Here is a 22635-nt window from a genome sequence, read left to right as displayed (position 1 = left end):
GGGGTCACCCTACTGGATGTAAGTCTTAGGAACCCCTGCCTGGATTGACCACGCATCACTTCCAGCCGGCGGGTGGGCAGGCTGGAAGTAGTTAGATTGCCCCATGCCCAAGCCAGCCCTCTTTCATCTGTATTCAATAAAGTTGTGGCCTGTTTTGACCCCAAACCAGTCTTGTTGGTCTCTTATTTATATGGGTTGGGGTATGGTGATCCCAATGCCTGGTCCTGCAAGTGTGCTGCTAAATGACCACTACATCTGTACTCTACAAACTTTTCACAACTCAAGCAGATCCTGCAGAATAAAAAGGATTTGGGGGGAATCAAGAACTGCCTATAACTACAGATAAGCAGTGCTTCCCAACAAGGGCTTAATGATAATATGCAAAAAAATAGATTTTCCATGGATAGGGTAAATCCGGATTAAATGGGGAAACTTGGGGAGTGGCACTTAGATGCCAACCAAAAGATTGCATGCACGAGGAGCAATAGTCAACATGCACCTGGAAGCTCCCAGACTTCAGTGCACCTTTTCCAGTCTGTGAACTAAGTTCTACATGATGCCTGTAATATAAGTCACAGTTTTCAGAACTTGCAAGACAATTATGCTTGGGCAGGGTTCTTTTTACTTAGCAACTGGTAAGAGCTGGAAAACCTGTCTTGGCTTGTGGCAGCAAGCTTGCTTGCTTTAAATAGAATTATAAGATTTAGATAAGGAAATCCTTGGGCCTTCACATTGGAAATGGAAGTTGACAGAATAAACAGTAGCTATAATTGGTACATAATTGGCTGTTATTTATGGAAACAACAATAATTTGATGTGATGAAAAATCTTATGTGTTTGGAATTCTTTTGCAGTAAGAGAAAGCATTTAAAAAGACAATTTGATTAAACTGTGTGTGTGTGTGTCTAAACTTTGTGTGTGATTGTGTCCATCTACTAGGGATTCATTTTTGCTTAGCTTTAGGACTGTACCTGTATAAGTGCAAAGCTGAGATATGGTTAACTGTAGATGGGGATCAGTGGGTTCTAAGCAGTGTAATCACAGAAGATGGCATCTGCTCACGGGTAGGAATGATCCTGGCTGAATGGTTTATCTGGTTACACTGCTTCTGCCTTTCCCCCTTTGCTCCAGCCTCCTCCTCCTCTAGCACTAAAAGCTGGAACAAAAAATATTACTAGCGCCCATGCGCGCAAACTCTACATTGGCTGAACCAATGAGTATACAAGTCGGGTCCAGCAACCAAATGTTACAATGGGTCTCCAGTCCCTAGCAGCAATGTTCCTGTTCAGCACTTCAAACAATCCAAGGAAAATCAATTTTTTAATATTATCATTGAGCCTTTGTTGGGAAACTCTGCTTATCTGCCTAAGGCAAAGGAGCATGATAATGGAAACTCATGTGAAAAACATAAACCTGTTGAAGAATGAATGCATTCAGCAATCACTTTGTCCAAGTGATGTTGTTGTAAGAGTTAAGACAGAAAATGGCGTATAGGCAGTTCTTGATTCCCCCCAAATCCTTTTTATTCTGTAGGATTTGCTTGAGTTGTGAAAAGTTCATAGAGTACAGATGTAGTGGTCATTTAGCAGTACACTTGCAGGACCAGGCGTTTGGCTCACCATACCCCAACCCATATAAATAAGAAACCAACAATAAGAGGTGCGGGCTGCTTAAATGGACAAGGAGCGGATCTGAGGGAAGCCTACCTGCTCCACCCCGTGGCACAGCCCAAGTCCCAGCCTGCTCCCCCATTTGCCATATCAGGATGCAGGGTAGGATCCGGTTCCTGATAGGCGATGGGGGCTTCTGCCCCCACTGCCTACCAGGAAAGGCACAGCAGTTCCACACATGCAAACATATCCCACCCCTGCCTTCTATTTAGAGCCACCACAAACATCGTCATCACCAAGCCAGCTGTCTTGCAGAAGAACTAGTGGCTGGAATTGCCTTGTCCTCCAGCTTTGCATATTGCCCGCTGCTCTTGTAACTTTAAGAACTGGTGCCTGAGCTTGTTGTCCTCTCATCCCTCAAATCCCCTTTCCCCTCATGTGTTATATCTTTTTCAGACTGTCGATCTGAGGCAGTGGCAGAGCATAGATTGCTGGTGCTTGTGGTGGGCACACCAGCACCAGGGAGACAGGGCACAGAGGGTGGATGGAGCCTGCTGTGCCAGCCCAGCCCTTATTGCCAGTAGCACCAGGGGGACGAGCCCCGAGGCACACAAAATGCAGTGCATGACATTGTCTCCAGTTGTCATGAAATTGCCAGGACCTTTGAAAAAACCCTTAAGCCATCATGGCTTCTCAGTTCCATGCAGAATCCCAAATTTTTAAATACAACCCTTTCCTTCCTCCTGAGTCCCCTCAACCAAACTCAAAGCTATCTCAGTCTTGGGCATGAATCAATGAAAAGAAATGGATATAAGGATGAAGACAAGAGTAAATAAAATAAGAGATTAAAGGAAGAAAAGGGGGTGGAACCAAGGCTGCAAACAAAGCATATATTTAAAACACCCCCCCAAAGAATCCTGGGAACTGTAGTTTGTTAAGCATGCTGGGACCTGTGGCTCTGTCAGAGGCGAACTATAATTCCCAGTATTCTTTTGGGGTGCGTGTTTCAAATGCACAGTGTGTGTGCGCAACCTGAGTGATAAGGCACAGAGAAAGAAAAGTAGGTATCATGGGGTGCACAGGGGCCAGTGGGGTGAAGCAAGAGTCCGGGGGATAGCTATAAAAAGACAACAAAATAATCTGGACTCCTTGGAAGGTTTTGAATAAACATCCACAAATTTATTAGTTGAATACATGATAGATAAGGGAAGGATATGTACAAATTTGTAACATGCAGAGAACAATATGTGCAAAGAAATCAAAGAGGGGAACTGAGGGAAGTCCTTGGGGGGGAGGGATGGGGGGGAAATAATGTAATTGATTATTCGGACTGATATTTTGTTATGTTGAAATTGTTTAATAAAAATATTTTTTTTAAAAAGAGTGGGGGGGATAGCATGACAGAGAATGAGATGCAACAGAAGAGTGTGCAACAGGGTGCAGAGAAACAAGAGGTGGAGATGCAGAGACAAACAACAAAAAAAGACAAGAGGTACTCTGAATGTGGGTACTGCACACCTACATAAAAGAGTGGGAGTGAGTGTGTATTATTAGGAGGACCAAAAATATAGAGCTTCACCAAAATCCTTCTCTAGTTAATTTACTAATACAGCTCTCCTGAGTTTGTAAGAAACAGTGGCCTTTTGGAGTGATTTGAGTTGTGCACTCTTATTTTATACACCCCTCCCCCCCCAGTTTTCCCCAGACCTCCCCCTCCCTCATAAGTCCTCCAGTGGTATCAGTTAAACAGCATGACCCGTCTGAGCTGGTAACCAGCATTTGGTTAAGGCGTGCTTGGCTCCCAGAACAGCCCTGTGCCTTGCTGATGTTTACAGGTGAAATAGGAACTGTGTTGTTGGCAGGGCTGCTTACCTAATTGACTGAAGGCAACTAAAGATCAAATGAAACAGAAACATGGCAATATTTGGTGTGTTGATGCCTGTCTTCCTAATATGCTTTAATATCGGGCAGTCTTGCCGGAATTCTGATGACTTTGTGGGTGCCAGCTCTCCGGGAGATGTTGTCATTGGAGGCTTGTTTGCAATTCATGGCAAGATGTTGCATTCAGAAGAAAACCCCCTCAAGCCAGTGATTGCCAATTGTGCCGGGTGAGTAAGAATATCAACTGTGTCAGGAGAATGAAAAGAGCAGGATGACATGGACATGAATGGAGCAAATAAGAAAAGCGGGGGGGGGGGGACCTTTACATTTTTGGAATCTTTAAATCACTGTTTCTTAAAAGGGTATCATCAACGAAAAGTGTGTGCCTGATATGCCTGGGTAAAATCTAACATGAATGACTGTGAGAGGCTGCAATTACTTTCTATCTCTTATGTTGTGTAATGTTATATGTACTTATCAGGAAGGTGATCCCATTAAATGTAATGGGACTTTTGAACAGGCATGCATAGGATTCCACTGTTAGTGTCTTATTGACTTGCACCTCTTTTACGGTATATAACTAGCCCCTGCATTTTTATTACCTCCATACACCACATTTTAATATGGCATAAAACATAGTACATAACTGGAACCCAGTCTGTATATTGGATTTCTTCTGTATCCAGCATTTTCACTTTGGCCATGCTAAAGCCTGACAATGTACACCTATAAATGTCTTCTCATGAGAAACCCCTACTAAGTTCAATGGGACTTACTCCCAGAAAAGCGTGGACTTACCTTTGAGTAAATCCCATTGAACTCAGTGGGACTTACTTATGAGTGGAAATGTATAAGCTTGAACTGTAGTGACATAAAATAATAGAGAGCATTTTTGACACAGAACGTGAGTGTTTTCAGAAAGTACAGCTGAATCTCTTTTTCTATCATCCTTGTCAGTCCTTTCATTACTTTGTAGACTTTACACTGCATTGATGTGTCAACATTTTGACAGGGCCAGCCAAAAGGCAATTAACCTGCTGTCCATAGACTGTTTACATTGATGTTACCCAAATGAAACTGATGTGACTACTCAGTAAGAGAGTGTTTTCAGGATTGCAGCATAACTGCTTTTAGGTTGGCTGTATAAGTAATCCAGAAATGTATTCAACTCATAATCACAGTTTACATTTAATGTAAGTTGTCCTCTTTTAGTTTTAACAAACACATCAATTATATGTCAATATATGTGTGTATCACCAAAACCACCACATAGATACCGTATTGAATTACTGACTGATGCTTGGGATAACAGCTTAGCATAACGAAAAACTCCAACTCCTATTGTGAAAAGGAAAGGCAATTTTTCATAACTGCTGTATATATTGAAACATCAGAACAAGAAAGACTCAAAAATAAATAGGTATAACCTTCATACTCAACCCTACTAATTAAAATGTATCCCAGTATGTAATTAAAATCACCTCTCCCCAGTTAAATTGACAAAAGCTCTAAATGGACCAGTTGAACTAAAGCTTGCTGACTAACATAGTCCCAGTCATGTACTGTATGGAGGGGGAAGGGTCATGTATGCCACCTGGGATGCCAACTTGAATTATCTGAGGGGGGCAAGTAAGCTCTGCCCTACATAATCACAAGATGCAGCGCACAAACATTTAAATAGTAACACCCATCAACTTTGGGTGCCCCCAGCCCCCTCAAATATTTTTTGGGGGGCCAAAGAGACCTTGGCCCCTAGGAGTTGGCTCCTATGTATGCCTCCCCAGTACCCCTTGAAGGCAGGGCAGAAGATAGCTAGAGACTGTTAATTGCGTAAGAAACAGGTAAAGCTTTCAGAATTACTGTAGGGCAGTTACAAAAGACTCATGAGGATGCATCTCAGTGGTAAAGCACAGTGGTTCGGTCCCTGACCTCTACACCTCAGGTAGAGAGAGTGCTGCTGTTGACATCGAGAGAGATGAATGGTCTGACTCAGTTTGAGGCAGGTTCCTTTGTACCTTCTGTTTCCTCTCCCTTCCCTTATTTAAAATGTAGGGCTCTGTGGGGCCAGACAGTTAGCAAGACAAATCAAAATTGCCCCCTCTCAACAACATGCAGTTTGAAGAGCCCCTCCCTGGATTCCATACAGCACAGCTTCATATGCGGTATTGTGAGATTTGGAGTTTGGGTAGGAGAGTGTTGTGTAATTGGCCCAGAATGATTGCAAATGCTACTTGATAGCTGATGACCAAGTTTCAAGGCGTATCTTCTATTAGAGAAATTGGTGGTAAATTGCCCACGAGGGTTAAGAGATGATTGGAGAAGATGAACTCATTCTCATTCTCCTTCAGCCAGAGGGAAGGGGCATGCGAGATATGAGTGGGAAAACAACAGAAGCATATTGGGCAACAGACAACAGACTCTGAGTGGGGCACACAGAGAGAGCCAGGGAGACAGCAATGTTTGAAAAGTGTGTTTTTGGAGGGAGGTGCTCCTTTCTGGAAATCTGATGTGGGGCAGTGGATTTGGCTGCCTATTAAGCCGTCACTCTACCTATGTTTGACCTGTGAATTTGAAAATAAACTCAAAGAAAAACCAAACCTGGGTTAGCACTGCAACCCAGGAACACTGTATCACCTGGAAAAACCAAAACTGGTATTGGCAGTGGGACTGCATTTCTTTGGAGAGAAATTCTGGGTTGGTGTGGTTCAGCCATAATGAAGCATGTAGCAGCAGTTCAAGTTGTTTCAGTAGTAGTAGTAGTAGTAGTAGTAGTAGTAGTAGTAGTAGTAGTAATAGTAACCTCACATTGACTTCAAGGTAAGCATGAGCAGACAGACTGGAGGTGCAACCTCTGGTCTAAGCATCATATAGAGACTCAACATGAGAAGTTTAGTGTTGGCTGTTGCCAGGGTAGTCAGGGCATATTCAGAAGCCCAGCAACAGAGTAGGCAGTTAGGCATGGATAAGAGGAGAGTGCAGGAAGCAGATGAGCTGGTGATGGGCTTAACTGGGAAGATTTGCAGTCTGTAGCAAAGAAGCAAGAGGCTTTGTCTGTCTAGGATCCTGGAAATGGTGGCAAGAGGGGGCAAGGAAATGGAAGAGAAGTCCCACAAATGCAGGGAGGGGAAAGAATGTGCAGATGTTGATGCAAGGTTGGGGGGGGGGTACAGTGCATGATGGAAGTGAGAATGAATGGTCATTTGCAGATTACTGTTGACAGATTCTTTTCCATCCCATTTGTGCCCATGGAAGAGAAAGAGCAGGAGGAAAAGCTTGGAAGTGTTTCTGCTGAAAGAGCAGCCATTGTGCAGAGACCTGGGCAAGGAAATATATTTTACTGACTTCTTTGCCCCATAGGTGCTTCACAAATGTGTTACTGGATGGGATAAGGCCCCACCAATTGGTGCACCCTAGAGACATGCTCCAGCAGTGAGATTAAGACAGGATCTTACAAATTACAGCGACAGAAGAGACGGGGATCCCTTCAAGATGACAGCCGTATTGAGCATTCATCCCAATTTATTTCTAAGGAGATTAGACAATGTCAGCTATTTATTAAAAATTCATTCCATTTTGTTTGTGGAGAGTTCATATGTAGGGATGGGCAAATCTGTCAGTTTTGGTTTCTCACCCTTTCTCATGTTTCCAGTCTTCTGGGCGCTTCTCCACATTTCCACGTCAGTTTGCATTGAAAAAAGTCAACATATAATTTAATAAGCATTCCTCCTGATACACACTTTTTGTGTGCAGTTTTGCCTAATATATGTATTTTTGTAAAACAAACATTCACAAATATCGATATTTTCACAAATATTGATATTTTCCCCAATGCATTGCATTTTGTATGTTACTTTCACAATCATATTCATTTTTATGCTTATTTTTACTGTAGTGCATGCATTACACATTACTTGGCAGGGAGCTGCACTGAAGAATTCAGATAACTGCAAATTTTGCAGGATGCCCCGTTTTTCAGTTCTCATATTGTTTTGTGTGAATTAGGTAGGTTCACCTTTAAAGGCAAACTGCAAAATTGAAAATGGTTTTTAAATTTATATACGGCTACCTTTTTTTATTTATATCAATATTTATGTGTTTAATGTCTATGAACCTCTCATTTGTCTTGTACAGAAAAAGCTGCTACTGTATTAAGAAAAGTATGAGCTAGACCAATTTCTTGATACTGTGTGTGTGTGTGTGTGTGTGTGTGTGTGTGTGTGTGTGTGTTGTGACACGGAGGAGGTGAGAGAAAGTTAATGAGGTCAGAATGACTGCAGATGCTCCTTGTCACCAGTGGCAAAGATTCCAGACACATCTTATGTTAGGTCAATGGCCCAAGAGGGTAGGAGACAGTTGGGGGTGTGACTCATCCTTATTAAGCTGTGAGTGAAAAACAACAGAAGCAGTATGGAGAAGAAAGAGACACACAGAGAGAGCTGAGGTTTGGGGCAGTGTAAGCTAACAGCATTGGGAGGGGCGCCATCTTTCTCTAGAGATCTGGCATGAATTTCAAAGACTACAAAATGTCATAACCTTCCATGGTGGATACACTCTCAACATATGCACACTGCACATATTAATTTCATATCATGGGAAGTGAATTTGGGTGACATAACGATAACTGACTTTATGTGTTTCTCGACAGCTTTGAAGTTCAAGTGTTTCTTCAGAGCCTTGCAATGGTCCATGCAATCGAAACAATCAACAACTCTACACTCTTACCTGGAATTAAATTGGGGTATGAGATCTATGACACTTGTGCAGAGGTCACCAGGGCAATGGCTGCAGCTCTGAGGTTCCTGTCCAAGTTCAATGCCTCAAAAGACCTCGTGGAATTCAGGTGCAACTATTCAGACTATACACCCAGAGTCAAGGCTGTCATAGGGGCCACCTATTCAGAAGTATCTATGTCGGTTGCAAGAGTATTGAATTTGCAGCTTATACCACAGGTAAGTCACTATAAAAAGAGCTTCTTGCTTTCAACAGGAGGAGTGTTTTAATGAAATTATAGGACTCTGAATATAATTATGAGCTGGCTTGGCTGGTGGGTATATATCAACATGGAAGGGACAACATTCTAGAGTACTAAATAAACAATATGCTTATTTCTTGGTTATCATATTTTAACATAGGGTAAAGAAAGAAGATGAGAAGGCCACAACTTTATTTCCATGAATTTGGTGTGATGTGGATCGTGAGACTTTGATGGTATTGACATACCTTTGGTGCTCTGTGGAATCACCCAACCCGTTGTTGACTGAGCAGGAGTTTCAATGACTTAAGACAGCACACAGAGTGAGACACCCTGGCAGTGTAGCTTGCTTTTATGTAATTGTGCACTAAGCCTTAGTCTTTGATTCAGATGCACAGTGCTTTGCAATCCCCCTTTCGGCCAGTTGTTTAACTGTCCCACACCAAACATCATATGTATGGTGTCATATTTGACAGGTAGATATGGCTTGGCCAAAATGGCTGTGGCGGGGGCAGCTAATTAGGCTTGCGGGCTGAAGAGACCCCACCACTGCTTTAGAATAGCAGGGGACTGTCATGGTTCTGAACTGAAGGAGGAGCCAGCTCAAAACTGAGGCTGGTGTGCCACCCACCAGCTGGGAGTCAAACCAGGCTCTTGATGCTGGCGTTCCCTTGCACATACATGGTCAAGATCCTAGGCTCCTCCCCTGTTGCACTGGCCCTCTGAATGTCAGAAGGCATGTTTATTGAGGTGAGCGACAATTCAATGATGTGATCTCCACAAGCAATCTGACAGAAAACAACACGGCTGCATGCCGACAACATTTTTGCATCTTCTCACAAAGACAAGTCATTTGGCACCACAGGTTTTTGTTCGTCTTACTTGATTGTTTTATCTTGATTCACCCTGGTGCCGCAGCTATGGAGCTGCCAAGAAGGATAGCAAATGTGTGTGTAGGCAAACAAAACAAACATCAAACCCACCCCCCACCATGCGCGCGCGCACACACACACACACACACACACACAGCAAGTCAGGCTTGAACGACTTAATATTCCATTTGCAGTAATCAACCTGCCAACTGATCCCCCCCCCCATATATGTGGTTGCTAGCTGTTTATATTTCAGTGAACCGCAATTCTAAAAGAAACACAAAACCCTGGATTGAAAGACTTAACAAAACCATATAAAGATTTATGAACATAAACATGTTTTAAGAGTCTCCAATGGGGTGCACACATCACAACTGGCAGCCACATACTGGTTCTGTCATGTGCTGAGCTGTTTATATGCAGCGCACTATCAGATCAGGAGACTTTACCCCACAACAAGATATCTGCCCTCCTCGCTGCCTCAATGAAAGCTTTGAGAAAGTTGCACAGTCTGTAAGGTGAGCCGCTGAATAGAGATTTCTTGCCACCACGTACCACATGTTGCAATTAACAGCAGCCACCGCATGGCAGCTGCCTCGTGTTTTCCTGCTTGAATTGGTGGGGGACGGGCATGGGCTGAGTGCACAATATAACTTCAAAGTGCATTTGAAGCACATTTCCCCCCCAAATAATTTTGGGTGCTAGATTTTAAGGGTTGGTGGGAATTGCAAATCTGTGTGGGGTAAAACAGAATTCTTCCACTGGGGAAATGTGCTTTGGATGTGCTTTAAAGATATAGTGTATGCACAGTTAATCTTCAAACTGAACAGAAACTGTAGCGACAGTATGAATGGTATGTAGAAACAAAACACTGCATTAGCCCAGATGTTTTCATTCAATAGAATGAGTGTGTTTGTTTTTTCAGATGACCTATCCTTGGGTAACCCTTTCCATATCTCTTTGAATGTCAGCCACAGAATCTCTATGTGTTGCAGAGGGCTCTGTGGTGTTGGTGTTGGGGGGGGGGGCGTGCGTCAAGTACCGGAACAGGTTACTTCTGGGTTTCGGCACTCACGCATGCACAGAAGCGCTAAATCGCACTCTGCGCATGCGCAGAAGCACCAAATCGTGACTCGCATGTGTGCACACACGGCGCTGTGGGTTGCAAATGCTGGGGGTTGCGAACGTGCCTCCCACACTGATCACGTTCACAACCCAAGTGTCCACTGTACTTATGAGGGGGTTGGAAGATTGTCATTGTTCTTACTTCCTTTCTTTTTAAATAATCAACTGCTTAGAACAGCTAGTAACTTTACCATGTTTATCCAGTTAAAAAAGTATTTTTAAATGCTCTCAGGATGCAGCCATATGTCATAATGTCCATAATGTCCATAATGTAATGTCATTGTATTGTTGTTAGGTTGTTGGACCCATGTGTGTATCGGCTCATAGATTATGCACTCTAATTCACATTTCTGTGTCCAGTCCATGCATGGGTTGTTGTTTTGCAGGGATGTGTGTGTGTGTGTCAGGTAAGTTTCAAAGGTAGAGCAAACCAGAATCCTCCAACACCCTTGTTGGAGGAGTGCATTGCTTGAAACCAATGAGGTGGCTGTGTAAGGTTGGCTAGTGTGAAAGCAGGAAACTGGACTAGCTAGGCCTTTGGTCTGATCCACCAGGGTTCTCTTTTCAGTCATGATATTCCCAATGTTGAAATGGTGGTAATGCTTTGGGGGTCCTGCCCAGATAATGTGTTGCAATGGCCCATAAGTGGAGAAGGCTATTTCAAGCAGCTTTTGGTGGTGTCTGTGGCAGGAGGCCACCATACTGCATTTCACTCAAACTTACATATATCTGTTGGAGCGTAAGAGCACTTAGATAGAAAATGCAGCAGGAGTTGAGAGAGTGAATTATAGCCATCTCGGCTTCCCCCTTTGCAACAGCTTATTTGATGCTTCTAAGAACTTGAACCCTGGGTCTTTGCTCAGAGCTGTTCCCTGTGTCTATAACGAAGCTGTTTTGTCATCTCCGCAGGTGAGTCATGCTTCAACTGCAGAAATCCTTAGTGATAAAGTCCGCTTCCCGACTTTTCTGCGCACCGTGCCTAGTGATTCTTATCAGACGAAAGCGATGGCACGACTAATCCACAGGTCAGGGTGGAACTGGATTGGAATCATAGCCACCGACGATGACTTTGGGCGCCTCGCTGTGGAGAGCTTCGGGTTACAGGCAATGGCAAACAATGTCTGCATTGCATTTAAAGAAATGCTGCCAGCTTATCTCTCGGACAGCACCATTCATGGCAAAATTAATCAAGCTCTTGAGAAGATTGTCAAGGAAACCAGGGTAAACGTCATTGTTGTCTTTCTCAGGCAATTCCACGTAATGAGATTGTTCAGAAAAGCAATTGAGAGGAACATAAATAAGACCTGGATTGCAAGTGATAACTGGTCAGCAGCTGTCAAGATTAGCACCATTCCAAATATCAGTCGCCTGGGGAAAGTGGTTGGATTTACGTTCAAAAGTGGCAACATGTCATCTTTCCACGACTTCTTGAGCAATCTACATACAGCCCCCAATGAAAACAACACATTCTCAATGGAATACAACACGCTTATGGCAGCATGCTCGCATATAAACGATCAAGATTTGAGCAAGTGCATTGGTAATTACTCTGTTGAGAGAGTTCTACAGAACCGCACTAAACCAAGTAACCAGTTTCGGAGAGAGGAATTTCTCATTGCAAACATCGAACCAGGATTTATCCACAGCACCATGCTAGCCGTGTATGCAATTGCAAATGCCATTCGGAATCAGTGCAGGGCCAGAAACTGCAAAGACCCATATGCTTTTGCCCCTTGGGAGGTATGGTTTAAACATATTTTTATTACACATATTTTTCTGCACTTTTCATCCCTTCCTTTCCAACCTTTCCAAGCACAAACCATTGGGCATTACTTCAAGTGGGTATTACTTGAACAATTTGATATTTTCATCCTCGTTACTCTACAGGGGTTGCAGCAGCTTAAAGATTTGATACATTTGACTTAAACTTTAACATTTGTATAAATCACTGCCAAAAAGTCTCAACAAGATTTTAAAAATCTTAGCTGAAACCTATCCGAGCTTAACCCCTGAAAATGAAAGCCAGTTCATACAGGTGGGTCATTATGCATTATTCTTTTTGCTCAAGAATAGAAAAAAAAATTAATCAACTTTTCAGAAAGTATTGCATCCCTTATTTTATATTCCCTCCCAACAATCCTGTTATCTTCTTTACAATTATTTCTGCTTAATCTTAGGGAGAACTGGATGTTGAGATAAAATTGCAATCCCAGGGCAACACAACGAATGCATAACTGCAAAAGATCAAGAGTTTTCAGCACCTGCTGAAACCTTACTGAGGCCTGTGCTGGTTACTGATGGCAGCTTTCCCCATAACTTCTTTAAAAGTTTAATTTTCATAGAATCATATATTTGTATACCTGCGAGGGACCCTGAGGGTTCTAGTTCTACCCCATTCCATGCAGGAATCTCAGCTAAAGCATCCAAGAGAGATGTTAATTCAAGCTCTGCTTAAAACCCCCAGATGAAGGAGAGTCCACACCTTCCAAAGTAGTCCATTCCATTGCTGAACAGCTCATAACACCAGAAAGGTCTTCCTAATGTTTAGTTGGAATGTCCTTTCTTGTAATTTGAAGCCATAGGTTCGGGTCCTACCCTCCAGAGCAGCAGGTTGCTCCATCATCCATGTGATAGCCTTTCAGATATTTGAAGGTGGCTATCATATCACCTCTGAATTGTTTTGTACTGACTGTTAATGCTGCTGGGTTTATTTTATTGCCACTGTTTTTTCAACTCGTGTTGTAAACTACCCTGATGTTTTCACAATAGGCAGCATATAAATATTTGTAATAAAGAAGACCACATCTGTCCAGAACAAACCCAACCAGCTGGTTTTGTTCCTTCTGCAAATCTCCTCACCTACATTTTGACACTGTTTGAGAAACATTGATCCAGTGAGCGTATTAATATGCACAATTCTCTGGGTATTTGAGTCTTCATGCTGAAGGGTCATGTGGGGTCTGGGATCAGATATTACTGCAGTGTTGAGAGGTTGAGACTATATTGTGGTAATCAGAATCTTTTGCTCTAGTGTTGACACACAACTAATGATGTTCTTCTTTACCTAAGAATCCAGAGGACATTCTTAAAATCACATCGTTACAACACATATATTGATATCCATTTTATGAAACTGTTACTGTTATGGCTTTCCCAAAACATTCTGGGTTTTGTGTTGTGTGGTGAGGGTGCTTTCAAGTCTCCCCCCCCCCGCCCCCAAGCTTCCCAGATCCCTCCATGCGAAGAAGCTCTGTCCAGTATTTCCCTTAGCAGATCTCCTCCCACAGTATATTCAGTCTGAGTTAGGGATAGAGGAATAATTTGTTTTACATGGATCTGAGTGAGCATTGCCCTGCACCAGACCTCTTCCTGTACCGGGTGCCCACTTATGACCAAGCCACTTGTGCAATTCAATGTGAAATCATTTGCAAAAAAAATGCACAACATATTTATTTCACCAAATTTATAAAATACCTAAAAGTGGTTTACATAGATGAGTCAACCCTCCTGTGGAACTGTTTTTGAAGCATAGTTTTGTAATAATGAATACATCAGGATTTTTATACATACATACTTGTTGTTGTTTAGTCGTTTAGTCGTGTCCGGCTCTTCGTGACCCCATGGACCAGAGCACGCCTGGCACTCCTGTCTTCCACTGCCTCCCGCAGTTTGGTCAAACTCATGCTGGTAGCTTCGAGAACACTGTCCAACCATCTCCTCCTTTGTCGTCCCCTTCTCCTTGTGCCCTCAATCGTTCCCAACATCAGGGTCTTTTCCAGGGAATCTTCTCTTCTCATGAGGTGGCCAAAGTATTGGAGCCTCAGCTTCAGGATCTGTCCTTCCAGTGAGCACTCAGGGCTGGTTTCCTCAAGAATGGATAGGTTTGATCTTCTTGCAGTCCATGGGACTCTCAAGAGTCTCCTCCAGCACCATAATTCAAAAGCATCAATTCTTTGGCGATCAGCCTTAGCTTTAACTATACGCACCTTTGTTAGCAAGGTGATGTCTCTTGTATACATACATACATACATACATACATACGTGTGTTTGTGTGTTGCTTTCCTTAGGAAACCAGGAATGTATATGCATATAATATTATCAATATCAGAATGCATATAACAATGTGCAAAACAAGGTTGGTCGGGGACACGGATTAATTGTTAAACCACTGTGTGAATTGTTCCTCAGACAGCAGTTGTTGGGGAAAGGGGTATAGTGGGATTCCCAGCCATTCTCCTCTGTTGGGAATGCACAGCTATGAGCGCCATGGGCCTGTCCTGTGAGCCCTAAACTACCTTGCTGTCCTCAGATACACTGGAGGAGACATTTCTGTTGCTATTGTTAAAGTAAGTTTTAATTGCTAGTCCAGTCAGGTTCTATATGTGGAATGAAGGGGTACCATCTTGCCCTTGGCCTTGGGCAGAAAAATGTATTGGGCCTGGCCTGGGAAGCAGGTAATTTTATTTGGGACCATGGGCTGTGGGGAATGCTAAGCACTCCCTATCCCCTCTCTGCCATCACCAGCTGCAATTTAGATGGGAAAAGGAGATATAAAGGCAATGCTATTTGGCAAGGGAAGTGTTAAACTGGCAAGGTTGATTGCAAGAGAGAACAGACAGGACTTAGAAAAGCACAATCTAAAAAATAGAGCGATCCAGTTGACCGGAATAGAAATCGCACAGCTTTTCTATTGATTTAAAAAGAACTCTGATGTTCCTGACCTCTGAAAAGAAACAGAAGCTGAACAGGGGGAAACATGATATTTTGTTCAAGACACTGTGCAGGAGCCCCTAAAAAGTGAGTGAACGAAGTGTGCCCATTCCGCAATAAATGCCCAATGTGGAGGCAGCCAAAGCTAGAGAGGGACATTACGCAAAGAAATGAGAATTGACCTGGGCAGCAGTACTCTCTTCTGCATTTTTTACATAGTTAACCAACGTTTATTTTAAGATAAACAAAGTTGAAGCACCATGACTGCATGTGACCCTTTAGCTTTCTTTGACCTTCTGTGACTGAAGAAAGATTTTTGCTGTTGCCTAAACTTCTTTTTTCAGGGAAAGATATACTAAGGGGTGGAAGGATCTATCAATTTCAGTTCTTTCAGTTTTTCATTTTTAAGAAAACTTTAATTCGGTTCTACATATTTCTGGTGCAATTTGTGATTTATTTATTTTTAAAATCAGCATCAGTATGGACTTTTCACTAATGTACACATTTTTGCAAACAATTTTCCCTGATACAATGCATTTTTGTTATCTTCACTAATGTCTTCATTTTTAAATGCACACTTTCCCCTCATATATACATTTTTTGTAAACATTATTTGGTTGGACAACTGCATCACAAAATTCAGAAAAGTGCAAATTCCCAAGGATAGCTGTGTTTCAGTACTCAGATTCACCTTTAAATGAGAACTGAATCTAATTTCTCCTCCACTCCCAGACCACAAGGTTTCATTTTTTTTTAGCAGAGGAGAAATGAAATGTCATACACAAATAGGAAATTTATGAAACATTTGAAAACATTTTTTCTTCATTTTGAATGTCTTCAATTTTAAACTTTTGCTTATGAAATTAGACTTCAGAGTACTTTTAAAAAAATACCTTACCTCTTGTGCCTTGAAAGCATTAGCCATAGGGCAATAACATTAGACTATTAAATGTGAATATTCAACACTTTGACAACTTCCCCACAGAATGATCCTTTTCCAGCTCTACTTTGTTAATGGGAAAGCAGCTTCACAAGTGATTTTTAGAGCTGCTTTTCATGCCCATAATAAGCACGATTCCAAATTGGAAAATGGAATCTGGACATTCTAAAATACTCAGGAAAGATGAATCTGGGAATAAAACATATCAGCAAAGAGATGAGATCAGTCACACCGTGATCAGTCTGATAGAGATTAGTCACATAACAAGTAATTATAGAATCATTTTTTTGGGGGGAATCCTTTCTGCAAACTGATAAAAATCAAGTTGCCCAAATATGATTATAATGAGTGAAGTGATCTGGCCTCTGGAAGCATTTCTTTTTCTTCTGTTATATTTTTGATTTGTACTGCCCTTCTATAAAATGCTACTATATGCCATCTCTTTTCCCTAAGCACTGGATTGCATCACTATTCACTTTTATCCCTGCAGCTGCTTGAAGAACTGAAAGAAATCAGGTTCACTGACAATGAAAGGGAAGTCTATTTCGACTCTCACGGAGACATCAACACAGGCTATGATGTGCTGGTTTGGAAGGAAATTGATGGGCGGATGGTGATTTCCAACATAGCAGAGTATGACCTTGAGAAAGATGACTTCATCTTTGCAGATGAAGAAGATGAAATGGAGTTTCTGAATCTAAAGGTATTTAGAGGCACACAGATAAAACCAAAGGGGTTTTAAGCACTTCTGGATTTATCCTCTTGTTTATGGTTGAAAGAATGGAAAGCAGCAACTGGGGAAACAAAACAGAAGACTTACTTATTGAACAGAATGGTATTAATGCGATGGTTACACCAACAGCATTTTATCCAATAAGTCGGTTGTGATGAGCTTGTAATTCTAAATAGACAGGAATTGGTGCAAGCTGCAAGTGGATGCTGTGCGTTTTGCAAAACACAGTGCGCATGCTGAATGTACACCCAAGACCCACAATTTGCCTATGTCATGCATGCTTAAACTTGGATCAAGACTTAGTCATGATTTGAGTAGACCCACTGAAATCAATGGGATTTAAGCTCAACACGACTAATGAAAGTTCCAAACTTTCCAAAAGTTTGTTTATGCAGAGTGCCCACCCCCATTTCACCGCAACACAGGAGAGTGCACTGACAACCTTTCAGTGTATGGCCTGTGACTCCCCTCCAACTCAGCCCCTTTAACGGGGGAGCCAACTGTGTGCTGTCAGGTTGGCTCCATCCCTTTTAACTATGCGAAGCGTTCCGCCTCGCCTCACCACAGATAGGTTCATTAGAACTGAGATTGGCTGGAACCTCAAAGGGCTGTGACATGGGGAGGCGGACCAGGAACTTCTGCCGTTGTCTCAGGGTTTGGGGTGGGGCGCGCGGCCACACAAAGGGTGCCCTCCGGTTGATGGGAGAGCGGTCATTGTTGATTATTTTAAAATGCAAGATCTCCAGGTTTCGTTTGCTTCTTTTGTTTTGCAGAACATTCAGTCCAAATGCTCCAGCAAATGCAGCCCAGGACAGGCGAAGAAAGTTTCTGCAAGCCCACATACCTGCTGCTATGAGTGTATAAGCTGCCCCGAAAACTATTACACTAATAAATCAGGTGTGGAATCTGAATGAATTTAGGCTTTATCAGAACAGAATATTTGCTTAAGAATAATACTTTTAATGTATTTTTCTGTGAATCAAATATATTGTTGATTGTTTCAGGAGCCATAGAAATTGTGGGGTGGCAGGTGGGGGGCAGACAAAAGCAACCTGTATTCACATGCACAATCCAACTAAAGTACATTTTCTGAAAAAGTACTGAAGTGAAGTGCCCTGTATTTCTAGCCATTGTTTCAAGTGGCATGGGCAACAGTCCTCTGCTGGAACACCTGAATCCCAGTTCCAGTTGAAAAGGCCTGGTTTCCGTGTGACTACATTAACTTAAATCAGGGGTACTTTACTTGATTTACCTGAGGGCACATTTGGAAATCTAACAAACTGTTGTGGGCACCACAGAGCACCCATTTCACAGGGTAACAACTGGTGATCCTCAGACACCACTTCAAAATCATATGCACCCCTCAAAAACCAAGTAAAAATAAAAAACAGGCAAAACCCCCTCCAAAAAATAGGTACCGTATTTTGCGCCCCATAAGACGCTCCGGCCCATAAGACGCACCTAGTTTTTTTGGGGGGAAATAAAGGAAAAAAAAATTTCCCCCCCCAGGCGCGGGGCTGGGGCAGCCCGAGCTTCCCCCGACCCCAGCCCGCAAACAGGCAGCTCTCTGCAAGCCGTGGGAGCCCAGCGCGCGCAGGCTTCGGGATGCCTGCAACTCTCCCCAAGCAGCGGGAACGTTCCCGCTGCTTGCGGAGAGATCCGCGAAGCCTGCCGGCGCTGGGATCAGCGCGGGCAGGCTTCGGGATGCCTGCAACTCTCCCCAAGCAGCGGGAACGTTCCCGCTGCTTGCGGAGAGATCCGCGAAGCCTGCCGGCGCTGGGATCAGCGCGGGCAGGCTTCGGGATGCCTGCAACTCTCCCCAAGCAGCGGGAACGTTCCCGCTGCTTGCGGAGAGATCCGCGAAGCCCGCCGGCACTGGGATCAGCGCGCGCAGGCTTCGGGATGCCGGCAACTCTCCCCAAGCAGCGGGAGCATTCCCGCTGCTTGGGGAGAGGTCCGCGAAGCCTGGAGAGTGAGAGGGGTCGGTGCGCACCTACCGCTCTCGCTCTCCAGGCTTCAGCGAAAGCCTGCATTCGCCCCATAAGACGCACCCACATTTCCCCTTCATTTTTGGAGGGGGAAAAGTGCGTCTTATAGGGCGAAAAATACGGTACCCCCAACACCACAAAGACCAAAAACCACTCAGTTAAAACAACATTGGGAAATCACTGGGCTTTAGAAGGTGCCAAGAGAGGCATCTTAGGGTGCTGTGGTACCCATGGGGAGCCCCATGTTAAATACTGAATGTAATGAATCTAACATGGTTGTATTATTTTTCTATATGCATGTATATACCGTATTTTTCGCCCTATAGGACGCACTGGCCCATAGGACGCACCTCCTTTTTTGGGGGGAAATGAATAAAAAAATTTATTTCCCCCCCAGCCATGGGGCTGGGGCAGGGGAAGCCTGAGCTTCCCCCGACCCCAGCCCCCAGAACAGGCTGCTATCCGCAAGCCTTGCAAGCCCGGTGGCAACTCCCACCGGGCTCACAAGGCTTGCGGACACCTGCGCGAAGCATGGGGCGCCCTCCGGAGGGCGCCCCGTGCTCCAGGCAGCAGGCTGCTATCCCCAGCCTAGGGAGCCCTGCGGGAACTCCCGCGGGCTCCCCAGGCTTGCTGATAGCTTCCTGACGCCTGGAGAGCGAGAGGGGTCGGTGCGCACCGACCCCTCTCGCTCTCCATGCTTCAGCAAAAGCCTGCATTCGCCCCATAGGATGTACACAGGTTTCCCCTTCATTTTTGGAGGGGGAAAAGTGCATCCTATGGGGCGAAAAATACGGTATTTTTACATTGCTCACAAAGATAGGCTATTGATCAGTCTATAAATGCAGTTGTTGTTGTTTGCTAATAATATGTATTGGCTCTCAAAACAAATTGAGTTCATTATAATGGACTGCAATTGTGCATTAAATTGCCCTAATCTCTTCAATAAGATGCACAGCACTGCTAGGGGCTAGTTGTCAAGAAGTCTCTTGTTTCTCTCTGCACAGATATGGATTACTGCATTTTATGCAACAACAGGACACACTGGGCCCCTGTGAACAGTTCGAGGTGCTATAGGAAGATGGTTCAGTACCTCAACTGGAATGACTGGTTTGCTATTTTGTTACTGGTACTCTCTGTCCTTGGAATTGTGTTGATTTGCAGCATTATCATAATATTTACTAGAAACGTGGACACTCCTGTTGTAAAGGCATCGGGCGGCTTGACTGTCTGCTATGTCATCCTTCTCTGTCATTTCCTTGCTTTTGTGAGCACAGGCTTCTTCATCGGCAAGCCCATGGCGTACAAATGTAAAACCCGGCAAGCTCTCTTTGGCATCAGCTTTGCGCTCTGCATTTCGTGCATTTTAATTAAGTCTCTGAAAATTCTGCTGGCCTTCAGCTTTGATCCCAAGTTACAAAAATGGCTGAAGGGCCTCTACAAGCCCATTCCCATCGTGTCCTTTTGCACGGGGATTCAGGTCATGATTTGTGCTGTCTGGATCAGCATTCGAAGCCCTTTTGTGGATGAGAACTTCTCCATCCGGAGAGTCATTATCCTGGAATGTAACGAGGGTTCGGCTGTAGCCCTGGGGATCATGCTGGGTTATATAGCTCTTTTGGCGTTCATATGCTTCATATGCGCCTTCAAAGGTAGGAAGCTACCTGAGAACTACAACGAAGCCAAATTCATAACGTTTGGCATGCTAATCTACTTCATTGCGTGGATTACGTTTATCCCCGTCTACACAACTACTTTTGGCAAGTACTTGCCAGCCGTGGAAATCATTGTCATTTTAATATCCAACTATGGGATCCTCTGCTGTACATTCCTCCCCAAGTGCTACATCATACAGTATAAGCAAGAGACAAATACCAAGTCGGCCTTCCTGAAAATGCTTTACAATTATTCGTCCAAAAGTGCAGGGAGTCTAAGCGTAAACCAAAGTTCTCTGGACTCGAAAAGCGAGACGCCTCCGATTCCCAGTGCAAATGCTTGTTGCAAAACTAAGGGTCAGAAAAATTGGGTGAATGGCAGCTGCCATTTCCAGGCATCTGGGTACGGGGAGATCAGGAGGGAATTGCAACCCACAAATGCAGCAGGGCCCACCATCCCAAGAAGAAGACTCTCTAGCATATGAAGCAGTTGTGGTAAGAAATGTAGTTTTAGGACAAGCAAACCTTCTTTGATCTCCCCATAAGTCAGCCTTCCACAACCTGTGGTCTTTCAAATGTTATTGGACGACAAATCACATCATCCCCAACCATTGGCTATGCTAGCTGGGGCTGATGGGAGTTGGAGTCGACTGCTTAGAGTGTTAAAAAATAAATTAAATGGTTACGCATGTAGGTTTATTTTGGATGGCAACCACACACAAAAATGTCCAAAGAGAGAGTTCAAATGATGAAGGTTAATGGCATGTCCTTCGACAATAATTGCATTCCATACATGCTTCCATCCCAATGGAGAGGCTGAACGACAAAATTTGAGGGGGAAATGTATTTTATTATACAAATAAAAGCCAAATGACAATTATGCTTTGAAGAACCTAGCGCCCAAAGGTAAAAGACCTTATTATAAAGTTTATGGTGCAAACAACCATGGATCAAGTACTTCATTGCCATTTGAATTGGTTGCACCATTAGCACTTAGTGTTGCTGGCTGATTAGCTTCCAATACAAGATCTCCCACAACTGCATAGATAACTTTTGTATGTTAATCCTGGTTTTACTTTTATGTTTATAAATCAGAAGGGCATGTCGATCAGGAATAGTTGAACTCTTTGACAAAATAATCAGGTCTATAATGAATCTCACAGTAATTCCATTTATAAGTAATTATATGAGAAAACACATTTAAAATGCTTAGCAGGTTGTCTCTGTCATATGTGCTTTTTCTTAGTGGATTTGGGTTCACATGGCTGGAATCACACATCATTAGACCACTATTTTCTTCATCAGTAACCCTATATATGGAACCATAGGGTGAAACAGTGACCTCCTTGGAGCAAATGAGAACTTCCATTGAACTTTTTAGGGGGCAGTTCTGCACCCATTATTCTTGCTGCAAAGCCACACATTATGTGCACGTATATGCACCTGTTTAGGAGTAATGTGATTCACAGAAATTAAATTTGTATTTAGAAGACAATCCTGTACCTACTTACCTGGGAGTAGGCCACAGCAACCTCAGTGGGGCTTACTTCTGTGTAGGCTTGGATAGGATTGCACAGTACCTATGTGTGTGATCTCTGAGCCTTTGGGAAAAATGTGTGAAGATGCACACACACACACACACACACACACAACCACTTGTAAATATTTGTTTGTAAATGCTGTTACCAATACCTCAGAAGTCCTCAGTGTTAAGCATTTTGCCATTGAAAGCTGGCTGTGTTTGTGGCTTTACATGCATCTGAAAGTGACAAAACTATAACACTTTAATAAAATATCGACTTTTTTCAGCAGCTGGCTACTTACAGCATTGTTGAATGGATGTATGTGTACTGGGATCTTCTCATTATAAAGGAATACAAATATACTGCTATTAAAAATAAACTTTTAAATTTATGTTCTTCCTGGACGTTTCTTGTGAGCAATCAGTTATTTATTGATTGGTTTATTGCACTTATGGAAAGCTTTCCATCCATAGATCTCTTCATAATCTTCTGACATGTACATGAATGATGATCAAGCGAAGAAGTCAAGTTTCATGGACAGTCTAGGCTGCTTTGTGTGAACTGTGAACGAACATTAGCAAGACTGTGGGTTGTGCATTGCAGCGGAAGATTTGTAATGGTCGGCAAGC

General features: G+C 43.3%; 1 protein-coding gene across 1 annotated transcript; it reads left to right on the top strand.

Annotated features, from left to right (window-relative positions):
* Positions 1-3459: 3459 nt before the first annotated feature.
* GPRC6A (G protein-coupled receptor class C group 6 member A) lies at positions 3460-22410 on the top strand. The gene is made up of 6 exons (XM_081187958.1): positions 3460-3718; positions 8137-8440; positions 11370-12200; positions 16601-16813; positions 17617-17740; positions 19836-22410. Exons 1-6 carry the CDS (start codon positions 3525-3527, stop codon positions 20966-20968), a joined length of 2799 nt encoding a protein of 932 aa, XP_081044084.1. The 5' UTR covers positions 3460-3524; the 3' UTR covers positions 20969-22410.
* The last annotated feature ends 225 nt before the right edge of the window (positions 22411-22635 follow it).

This window comes from Podarcis bocagei (assembly GCF_964188305.1).
Source record: "Podarcis bocagei genome assembly, chromosome: 3".
In the NCBI taxonomy this organism is placed as follows: domain Eukaryota; kingdom Metazoa; phylum Chordata; class Lepidosauria; order Squamata; family Lacertidae; genus Podarcis; species Podarcis bocagei.
This window is presented reverse-complemented; position numbering and strand designations above follow the sequence as displayed.